Here is an 11,722-nt window from a genome sequence, read left to right on the forward strand (position 1 = left end):
AGAGAACGAGAGAGAGAATTAGAGAGAGCATACTTAAATTCACACAGGACACCGGAGGATAAGACAGGGGAAATACTCCTGATATTACAGACTGACACTAGCCCCCCGACACAAATTACTGCAGCATAAATACTGGAGGCTGAGACAGGAGGGGTTGGGAGACACTGTGGCCCCATCCGATGATACCCTCGGACAGGGCCAAACAGGCAGGATATAACCCCACCCACTTTGCCAAAGCACAGCCCCCACACCACTAGAGGGTTATCTTCAACCACCAACGTACAATCCTGAGACAAGGCCGAGTATAGCCCACAAAGATCTCCGCCACAGCACAAACCAAGGGGGGGCGCCAACCCAGAGAGGAAGATCACATCTGACTCAACCCACTCAAGTGACGCACCCCTCCCAGGGACGGCATGGAAGAGCAGCAGTAAGCCAGTGACTCAGCCCCTGTAATAGGGTTAGAGGCAGAGAATCCCAGTGGAGAGAGGGGAACTGGCCAGGCAGAGACAGCAAGGGCGGTTCGTTGCTCCAGAGCCTTTCCGTTCACCTTCACACTCCTGGGCCAGACTACACTCAATCATATGACCCACTGAAGAGATGAGTCTTCAGTTAAGACTTAAAGGTTGAGACCGAGTCTGCGTCTCTCACATGGATAGGCAGACCATAAAAACGGAGCTCTATGGGAGAAAGCCCTGTCTCCAGCTGTTTGCTTAGAAATTCTAGGGACAGTAAGTAGGCCTGCGTCTCGTGTCCGTAGCGTACATGTAGGTATGTACAGCAGGACAAAATTGGAACGATAGGTAGGAGCAAGCCCATGTAATGCTTTGTAGGTTAGCAGTAAAACCTTGAAATCAGCCCTTGCTTTAAATCTTCTTATGGCTGCAGGGGCAGTATTGAGTAGCTTGGATGAAAGGTGCACAGAGGTGCCCATAGTAAACTGGCTGCTCCTCAGTCTGCTACTCATCCCCAGTTGCTAATATATGCATATTATTATTCGTATTGGATAGAAAACACTCTGAAGTTTCTAAAACTGTTTGAATTATGTCTGTGAGTATAACAAAACTCATATGGCAGGCAAAAACCTGAGAAGTTCCACTTCCTGTTTTAATTTTTTCTGAGGTGGCAGAATTTCAACCAAGCTCTCATTGAAATTACAGCGAGATATTGATGAGTTTTCACTTCCTACGGCTTCCACTAGATGTCAACAGTCAATAGAACTTTGTCTGATGACTCTAATGTGAAGGGGGGCCGAAGGAGACAGGAATTAGTAACCACTGCCACGAGCTGGCCATGCTTTCACCATGCGCGTGCACATGAGGAGGACCTCCGTTCCACCGCTCATCTGAAGTCAATCTAATTCTCCGGTTGGAACGTTATTCAAGATGGATGTTAACAACATTCTAAAGATTGATTCAGTACATCGTTTGACGTGTTACTACTGACTGTTACGGAACTTTTGGACATTTCGTCACGTCACGCGCTTTGTGACTTTGGAATTGTTTACCAAAGGCGCTAACCAAGTAGCTAATTGGACATAAATAACGGACATTATCGAACAAATCAAGCATTTATTGTGGACCTGGGATTCCTAGGACTGCATTCTGATGAAGTTCATCAAAGGTAAGGAAACATTTATCATGTATTTTCTGGTTTCTGTTGACCCCAACATGGCGGCTAATTTGGCAATTGTTCTGAGCTCCGTCTCAGATTATTGCATGATTTGATTTTTCCGTAACGTTTTTTTGAAATCTGACACAGTGGTTGCATTAAGGAGAGGTATATCTATAATTCCATGTGTATAACTTGTATTATCATCTACATTTATGATGGTATTTTCTGTTGAAACGATGTGGCTATGCAAAATCACTTGACTGTTTTTTGGAACTAGTGAAATGTAACGCGCCAATGTAAACTCAGATTTTTGTTATAAATTTTAAAACTTTAATCAAACCAAAACATGGCATGTATTGTGTAACATGAAGTCCTAGTGAGTGTCCATCTATGAAAGATAATCAATTGTTAGTGATTAATTGTATCTCTATTTCTGCTTTTTCTGACTGCTATTTTCGCTGAAAAAATGGCTGTGCTTATTGTGGTTTGGTGTGCCTAGATAATAGTTTGTAGGGCTTTCGCTGAAAAGCATATTTGAAATCGGACACTTTGGTGGGATTAACAACAATATTACCTTTAAAATGATATAAGACACATGTATGTTTGAGGAATTTAATTATGAGATTTCTGTTGTTTGAATTTGGCGCCCTGCACTTTCACTGGCTGTTGTCATATCGATCCCGGTAGCGGGATGCAGCCATAATTAACAGGAAGCCAGTGTAGAGAGGCTGGCACAGGAGTAATATGATCACATTTTTAGGTTCTAGTCAAGACTCCAGCAGCTGTGTTAAGCACTAACTGAAGTTTATTTAGTGCTTTATCCGAGTAGCGGGAAAGTAGAGCATTGCAGTAGTCTAACCTAGAAGTGACAAAAGGATTCATTTTACTGCATAATTTTTGGACAGAAAGTTTCTGATTTTTGCAATGTTACATACATGGAAAAAAGCTGTCCTTGAAACAGTCTTGATATGTTCGTCAAAAGAGAGATCAGGGTCCAGAGTAACGCCGAGGTACTTCACAGTTTTATTTGAGACAACTGTACAACCATCAAGATTAATTGTCAGATTCAACAGAAGATCTCTTTGTTTGTTGGGACCTCTGTGTGCCCTCACTGGCATCAGACCAAGGCTCTGCATCTGTCCTATGCGAATGACAACTTGTTGGGAGCTGTGTGTCATCCGCAGTGAAAGTTAACATTATGTTTTCGAATGACATCCCCAAGAGGTAAAATATATAGTGAAAACAATAGTGGTCCTAAAACGGAGCCTTGAGGAACACCGACATTTACAGTTGATTTGTCAGAGGACAAACCATCCAAAGAGACAATCTGATATCTTCCCGACAGATAAGATCTAAACCAACTTGTCCGTGTAGACCAATTTGGGTTTCCAGTCTCTCCAAAATAATGTGGTGATCGATGGTATCAAAAGCAGCACTAAGATCGAGGAGCACGAGGACAGATGCAGAGCCTCGGTCTGACACCATTAAAAGGTAATTTACCACCTTCACAAGTGCAGTCTCAGTGCTATGATTGGGTCTAAAACCAGACTCAAGCATTTCTTATACATTGCTTGTCTTCAGGAAGGCAGTGAGTTGCTACAAAACAGCTTTTTCTAAAATATTTGAGAGGAATGGGAGATTTGGTATAGGCCAATAGTTGTTTTTATTTTCTGGGTTAAGGTTCGGCTTTTTCAAGAGAGGCTTTATTACTGCCACTTTTAGTGAGTTTGGTACACATCCGGTGGATAGAGAGCCATTTAGTATGTTCAACATAGGAGGGCCAAGCACAGGAAGCAGCTCTTTCAGTAGGAAGTTGAAATTTGCCATCGTAAATGTTAGCAACACCTCTGCCTTTGCTGGATGCGCGGGGGACATGGTCACTAGTGTAACCAGCAGGTGAGGTCTCATTTAACACAGTAAATTCATCAGGCTTAAGCCATGTTTTAGTCAGACCAATCACATCAAGATTATGATCAGTGATTAGTTAATTGACCATAACTGCCTTGGAAGTGAGGGATCTAACATTAAGTAGCCCTATTTTGAGATGTGAGGTAACACGATCTTGTTCAATAATGGCAGAAATGGAGGAGGTCTTTATTCTAGTGAGATTGCTAAGGCGAACACCGCCATGTTTAGTTTTGCCCAACCTAGGTTGAGGCACAAACACGGTCTCAATGGGGATAGCTGTGCTGACTGTGCTGCCTGTTTGCTGCCTGGCCTGCACCCTATTTCATTGTGGAGCTAGGGGAGTTAGAGCCCTGTCTATGTTGGTAGATAAGATGAGAGCACCCCTCCAGCTAGGATGGAGTCCGTCACTCCTCAGCAGGTCAGGCTTGGTCCTGTTTGTGGGTGAGTCCCAGAAAGAGGGCCAATTATCTACAAAATCTATCTTTTGGGAGGGGCAGAAAACAGTTTTCAACCAGCGATTGAGTTGTGAGACTCTGCTGTAGAGCTCCTGCAATCCCCATAACTGGGAGGGGGCCCGAGACAATTACTCGATGCCGACACATCTTTCTAGCTGATTTACACGCTGAAGCTATGTTGCGCTCTGTGACCTCTGACTGTTTCATCCTAACATCGTTTGTGCCGACGTGGATAACAATATCCCTATTCTCTCTACACTCGCCAGTTTTAGCTTTAGCCAGCACCATCTTCAGATTATCCTTAACGTCGGTAGCCCTGCCCCCTGGTAAACAGTGTATGATCGCTGGATGATTCGTTTTAAGTCTAATACTGCGGGTAATGGAGTCGCCAATGACTAGGGTTTTCAATTTGTCAGTGCTGATGGTGGGAAGCTTCGGTGTCTCAGACCCCGTAACGGGAGGAGTAGAKACAAGAGAAGGCTTGGCCTCAGACTCCGACTCGCTGCTTAATGGGGAAAACCGGTTGAAMGTTTCTGTCGGCTGAATGAGCGACATCGGTTGAGCATTCCTACAGCATTTCCCTCCAGAAGCCATGAGAAAGTTGTCCGGCTGCGGGGACTGTGCGAGGGGATTTATACTAACGTTACTATCTGTACTTACTGGTGGCACAGACGCTGTTTCATCCTTTCCTACACTGAAATTACCCTTGCCTAACGATTGCGTCTGAAGCTGGGCTTGCAGCATAGCTATCCTCGCCGTAAGGCAATCGTTCTCCTGTATATTATGAGTACAGGGACTGCAATTAGAAGGCATCATGTTAATGTTACTACTTAGCTTCGGCTGGTGGAAGTCGAGCAATGGAAAAACAAAAGATATAAACGGTAATTAAAAAGTTAAAACTAAAGTTGGCAAGAAGCAAAGTAAGGTTAGCAACAAAATGCACAGCAGCACGTAAGCAAGTCTACAAGCATACTTTCAAAGTTGTGGTAAAATGGCTTAAGGACAACAAAGTCAAGGTATTGGAGTGGCCAAGCTTGTGGAATGCTACCCAAAACGTTTGACCCAAGCTAAGTATTTTAAAGGCAATGCTACCAAATACTAATTGAGTGTATGTAAACTTCTGACCCACTGGGAACATGATGAAAGAAATAAAAGCTGAAAAAAATAATTCTCTCTACTATTATTCTGACGTTTCACATTCTTCAAATAAAATGGTGATGCTAACTGACCTAAGACAGGACATTTTTATTAGGATTAAATGTCAGTAATCGTGAAAAACTGAGTTCAAATGTATTTGGCTAAGGTGTTTGTAAACTTCTGACTTCAAATGTAGGAACTGGGGTCTATAGTTTGAACCCCTGCTGTCTCTGGCTCCACATCCACCCTGCCCGGCCATCTATATGTGTAAAAGTTAGTGTATAAGCTAATGATCCATCATGTATGAGGGGTGTGTAAACTTACATGTTGTATTACCATATCATTGTTGTATGTTCTCTATAGTTATGTACTTGAAAATGTATCATTTGACCAATTCGGCATTTTTGGGCAAACTCCTGGCAGACTCGACACAAAATAGACAACAAAATAGTGTGTATGTCACACCCTGATCTGTTTCACGGTTTTTGTGATTGTCTCCACCCCCCTCCAGGTGTCACCCATCTTCCCCATTTTCCCCTGTGTGTTTATACCTGTGTTTTGGACTATTGACCCCTGCCTGCCTTGCCCTGTCTTTCGCCTACCCCTGCTGTTGTAATAAACATTTATTACCTCAACACAGTCTGCATCTGGGTCTTACCTTCGTGCCTGATAAAAAAGGAATTCTTCACTGGATCAGTCTGAAACTTTGCACTGATATCATCTGGTGGCCAACATCTAAATTACATCTAAATTGCCAAAGCAACAATGTATACAATATACATTGTAATACAATTAAAACAATGACAAATAATAATATAGAATGGCAGTAAATAATAATACAAAATTAAATATAAAAATAGTAACAATAAAATGGTAACAGTCAATAGTCGAATGTAATGTATGGTGTAATGCACCACTACCACCACCACTATCATTAAACTGCTACCATTACCATTACCACCCATACCATTACTATTTGGAATGATAAACAACAATAATAATACTAATAACAATAACAGTAATAACAATAACAGTCATAATAAATAAGTTACTGCTTACTATGCAGATGTTATTATTCAGTGTCCCTCAGGCTATGGCAGGCAAATACATATTTGGCTGCAAGAGGAGCCATTGCTCCTTCGCCCATGAGTATTTTTAGTTTTTCTTCTGGGTTTAATAAGTAAAAATTTGGAATAATGTGTCATTTCTGTGAATAATGAATCTCTTGTGAGGAATATTTTATCACCAGTAAGGAGAAAGTGCATCTCTGTTTCTCTCCCTGTCGTGCAGTGACCACGTACACACTCCTCTTTGGGTAGCCTGTCTTTTTATGTCTGCCGGTTTCTATTGCCAATCGGTGGTCACTCAGCCTGTACTTGGTAAGGATCTGTCTCTGCTTCGAATCTCTGACAGAGTAGAGATATTCAGCAATTCATATTCTCTGTTTAGGGTCAGATAGCAATTTAGTCGGCTTTGGGATTTTGTTTCGTTTTTCCAATGTTGTAAATATGAGTCCTTTGATTGGTTATGATTTTTGTTTATTGGAATTGTTTCTTTTGAATAATTTCATTTTATTGCATACAATGCTCTGCGGCTTTTTCTTTGAGTGCATTCACTGCCATATTAAGTTAGTTTCCCGATGCAGATATGGTCACCAAGGTAGGTGTAATTTTTTGTGTGTTCAATTATGGTGTTGTTCAGGGTGATTTATATTTGTGTTTCTGACATCTGTTTTGTTTTTGGAAAATCATGATTTTAGTTTTTGGGAAATTTACTGCCAGGGCCCAATTATGGCAATATTGCTCTAGAATATTAATGTTCTGTTGAAGACCTTCTTTGGTTGGTGATAGAAGTACCAAGTCATCAGCATATAGCAGGTATTTCACCTCTGTGTCAAATAGTGTGGATCCTGGGGCTGGAGAATTGTCCAACATGTCTGCTAATTCATTGATATAAATGTTGAAAAGATTTGGACTCAAACTACAGCCTTGTCTCACACCTCGACATTGTGAAAAGAATTCTGTTCTTTGGTTTTTGATTTTTATTGCACACTTGTTTTCTGTGTACATACATATGACTTATGAATGACCTTTCTCCTGCATTTCAAAGATGAAACAAAAACAAACATAGAAAACACATGTATGTATCTTTTACCAGATCTATTGTGTTAAATTCTTCAAAATTAATTTCACATTTCCACAAACTTCAAAGTGCTTCCTTTCAAATGGTACCAAGAATATGCATATCCTTGCTTCAGTCCCTGAGCTACAGGCAGTTAGATTTGTCATTTTAGGAGAAAATTGAAAAAAAGGGTCCGATCCATATTAGTGAATCAGAATACTTATGACTAGAAACATAAAGTGATTTCATTTCTAAACGGTGAAACAGATATGTATTAAAATACCCTCAAATAAAAGGTGACATTATATACTGTCACCTCATATGTTGATCATATGAATTATTTGATCTGAAATCCAAAATGTTGGGGGATTGAGACAAATGTAAAATCTTAGCTTCACTGTTAAAATATATAATTTGTAATTTCTAATCGTATGCATTTCATTCATTTATGAATAGATCTGGCAGGTTTCAGGACGCTGATGTATCTGAATATGTTGAAAAAATTGTACGTCCACTATTTTCACCACCAAAGAATATCAGTGTGGTTTTAATATGATTTGACTCTTTGCAGGCTGTCAGGCTGTCTAGTCACAGAGGAAGGCTGTGCTTCTCTGGTCTCAGCTCTGAGGTCAAACCCCTCACACCTGAGAGAGCTGGACCTGAGCTACAATCACCCAGGAGACTCAGGAGTCAGACTGCTCTCTGCTGGACTGGAGGATCCACACTGCAGACTGGAGAAACTCAAGTATGTAGAGGGTTTATGTCAATGTTCATATCAGACATGTTTGACTTATCAGGCTAGTTAAGACAAACATTCTTACCACCACTTGGACAAAGTTATATGTTACTGTGTGTGTGTCCAGTGTGTGTGTGTGTGTGTGTGTGTGTGTGGGTGTGCGCATGAGTGTGTGCGCATGAATGTGTTTGATTGTGTGTGAGTTCAGGTGTGTCCCTCAATGAATGTCTGTTCTTCTGCTTACCGCTACAGTGTGGAACATGGTGGAGAGAACACAATGAAACCTGGGCTTAGAAAATGTGAGTGTTGACTGCTGTGAAGAATATGACTAAGAATAAGTCTTAATTCAAGTTAAGTCAAAGACCACCATCATTACTTACTTGGTCATATTAAATATCAGCTGTAGTTCTACAGAAGCAGAAATCAGGGACACCAAAGTTTACAAAGAGTTGCTTTGAAAATGTGTGTGTGTTTGTGTGTGTGTGTAATTAATGGCATTAGTGTGTTTTATATTACCATACAGTATAACATATGATCATTTTGATACCTAGAAACATCTACATTAAAATCATTTGTGAAAAGTGAGACATTCTGATGTCAATGATGATGATTTCTAATATTGTGTCTGGTTTCATCCATCAGATGTCTGTGATCTCACACTGGACTCAAAAACAGCAAACAGACACCTTTCTCTGTCTGAGGAGAACAGAAAGGTGACATATAGGAGAGAGGAGCAGCCGTATCCTGATCACCCAGAGAGATTTGAGGTCTGGGACCAGGTGCTGTGTAGAGAGGGTCTGACTGAGCGCTGTTACTGGGAGGTAGAGTTATGTGGGAGTTGGGCTGTTATAGGAGTAACATATAAAGGAATCAGCAGGAGAGGAGGGGGTAAGGACTGTGGGCTTGGATGGAATGACAAGTCCTGGAGTCTGTTCTGCTATAACAACCGTTACATTGCCTGTCACAATAATATTTGCACTACCATAGACGTCCCCTCCTCCAGCTCCCACAGAGTAGGAGTGTATCTGGACTGGCCAGCCGGCACTCTGTCCTTCTATAGAGCCTCCTCTGACACACTGACGCACTTGATCACATTCACCTCCACATTCACTGAGCCCCTCTATCCAGGGTTTTGGATTTGGGTTGACTCCTCAGTGTCCCTGTGTCAAAAACACTGACACACACACACACACACACTGGACACACACACACACACACACACACACACACACACTGGAAACACACACTGACACACACATTGGACACACACACAGTGACACACAGACACTGGACACAAACACAATGGACACACCAGACACTGGACACAAACACACTGGACATACACTCTGGACACACAGAACACACCACACACACAAACACACACACACACACACACACACCACACACACACACACACACACACACACACAACACACACAACACACACACACACACACACACACCCACACACACACACACACAAACACACACACAACAACACACACACACTGAACACACATACATACTGGACACACACTTACTGGACACACAAACACAAAGGAAACACACACACACACTGGACACACACACACACTGGACATACACACACACACTGGTCACACACATACACACACAACCACTGGACACACACAAACACACACTTGACACACACACACACACACACTATTTACACACACCCTGGACACACACTAGACATACACTAGACACACACACACACACTGGACACACACACACACTGGACAACACACACAGAACAAACACACACTGGACACACACTGGACACACACACACTGGACACACACTGGACACACACAACACACACACACACGCATCATCCTATAATTGTGGAGACCTTGACACAGGACCTTCAAATGAGGACCATAATGTCTGATTGGGAACAAACAGACACCTAATTCCAGCACAAAGTTCACAAACACAGATTTCACTTCAAAACCTGAAAAACTCCAATGAAAAAATAGACATGTAGGGCACCAGTCTAGTGAGGACCAGTGGTTGCTATGCAATTTCTGTATTTAAAAAATATATATATTTTAATCTTTATTGAACTTGGCAAGTCAGGTTAAGAACAAAATCTTATTTGCAATGACGACCTACCCAAAAGGCAAAAGGCCTCCTGCGGGGACAGGGGCTGGGGATTAAACATATATATTTTAAAAAATATATAAATAAAGGACAAAACACTTATCACGACAAGAAAGACAACACAACACTACATAAAGAGAGACCTAAGACAACAAACATAGCAAGGTGACAACACAGCATGGTAGCAACACAACAAGACAACAACATGGTAGCAACACAACATGGTAGCAGCACAAAACATGGTACAAACATATTTGGGCACAGACAACAGCCACAAAAAAAGGTAGCGACAACAATACATCACACTAGAACAGCTTCTGCCTGTTAAATCAGTTTCTGGATCACAGGTCTAGAACAGCTTCTATCCCAGTTCTATCTGCCTGTTAAATCAGTTTCTGTATCACAGGTTCTAGAACAGCTTCTATCCCACTTCTATCTGCCTGTTAAATCAGTTTCTGGATCACAGGTTCTAGAACAGCTTCTATCCCATCTATCTGCCTGTTAAATCAGTTTCTGGATCACAGGTTCTAGAACAGCTTCTATCCCATTCTATCTGCCTGTTAAATCAGTTTCTGGATCACAGGTTCTAGAACAGCTTCTATCCCAGTTCTATCTGCCTGTTAAATCAGTTTCTGGACCACAGGTTTAGAACAGCTTCTATCCCAGTTCTATTGCCTGTTAAATCAGTTTTCTGGATCACAGGTTCTAGAACAGCTTCTATCCCAGTTCTATCTGCCTGTTAAATCATCAACCTAAACTGTTTTCATCAGACTATTAGAACATGACTGAACCTTTTGGTTCCTTTTCTGATCTTTTACCACTTTGCATTTTTATGATATATTTTACTGTTTGTGTTTGTACCACAGGAGGTTGGTGGGACCTTAATTGGGGAGGACAGGCTTGTAATGGCTGGAGGGGAATAAGTGGAATGGTATCAAACACGTGGTTTCCATATGTTCCATTTCATTCACTCTGTTCCAGACATTATTATGAGCCGTCCTCCCCTCAGCAGCCTCCTCTGGTATGTACTGTCCTATATGTGAGAGAGCTCCAACAAGGAATTACAATGTATTTATTACTTTTAATACCTGCAAATGGCAAATAAACCACTTGAACTCCTTATGATTGTCTGCAGCCGACTAGGCTGTTGGCGTCTGACAAGAGGTGAAAATATTACAGGAATATTCTGCAAATGTTGATGAAGATGTCACTCAATCCACCCAAAACAACATGCAGTCTTTCCACAAGACTCCCATGAAGTTATAGTGTGACGTTATGAGTTGACGCTAAAGTAACTTTCTCAGGGCCTCCCGGGTGGCGCAGTGGTTAAGGGTGCTATTATGCAGCGCTAGCTGTGCCACCAGAGACTCTGGGTTCGCTCCCAGGCTCTGTCGTGACCGTGAGGTCCGTGGGGCGACGCACAATTGGCCTAGCGTCGTCCGGGTTAGGGAGGGTTTGACCGGTAGGGATATCCTTGTCTCATCGCGCACCAGCGACTCCTGTGGCGGGCCGGGTGCAGTGCGTGCTAACCAAGGGGGGCGGGTGCACTCCAACTGGCTTCTGGGTTGGATGCGCACTGTGTTAAGAAGCAAAGTTGTTTGAGGACACATGACTTTCGACCTTCGTC

At 42.1% G+C, this 11,722-nt stretch overlaps 1 protein-coding gene across 1 annotated transcript in view; it reads left to right on the top strand.

The window, feature by feature from the left end:
• Positions 1–10,728, top strand: part of LOC139026506 (tripartite motif-containing protein 16-like) — a 19,455-nt gene extending 8,727 nt beyond the window's left edge. Inside the window, exons 4-6 of the mRNA XM_070441845.1 lie at positions 7,807–7,980; positions 8,224–8,270; positions 8,614–10,728. Of these exons, the coding sequence (XP_070297946.1) occupies positions 7,807–7,980; positions 8,224–8,270; positions 8,614–9,149 (757 nt within the window). The 3' untranslated portion in view covers positions 9,150–10,728. The remainder of the gene's footprint in view (positions 1–7,806; positions 7,981–8,223; positions 8,271–8,613) is intronic.
• The last annotated feature ends 994 nt before the right edge of the window (positions 10,729–11,722 follow it).

The sequence above is a fragment of the Salvelinus sp. IW2-2015 genome, unplaced genomic scaffold (genome assembly GCF_002910315.2).
Source record: "Salvelinus sp. IW2-2015 unplaced genomic scaffold, ASM291031v2 Un_scaffold4945, whole genome shotgun sequence".
Lineage (NCBI taxonomy): Eukaryota > Metazoa > Chordata > Actinopteri > Salmoniformes > Salmonidae > Salvelinus > Salvelinus sp. IW2-2015.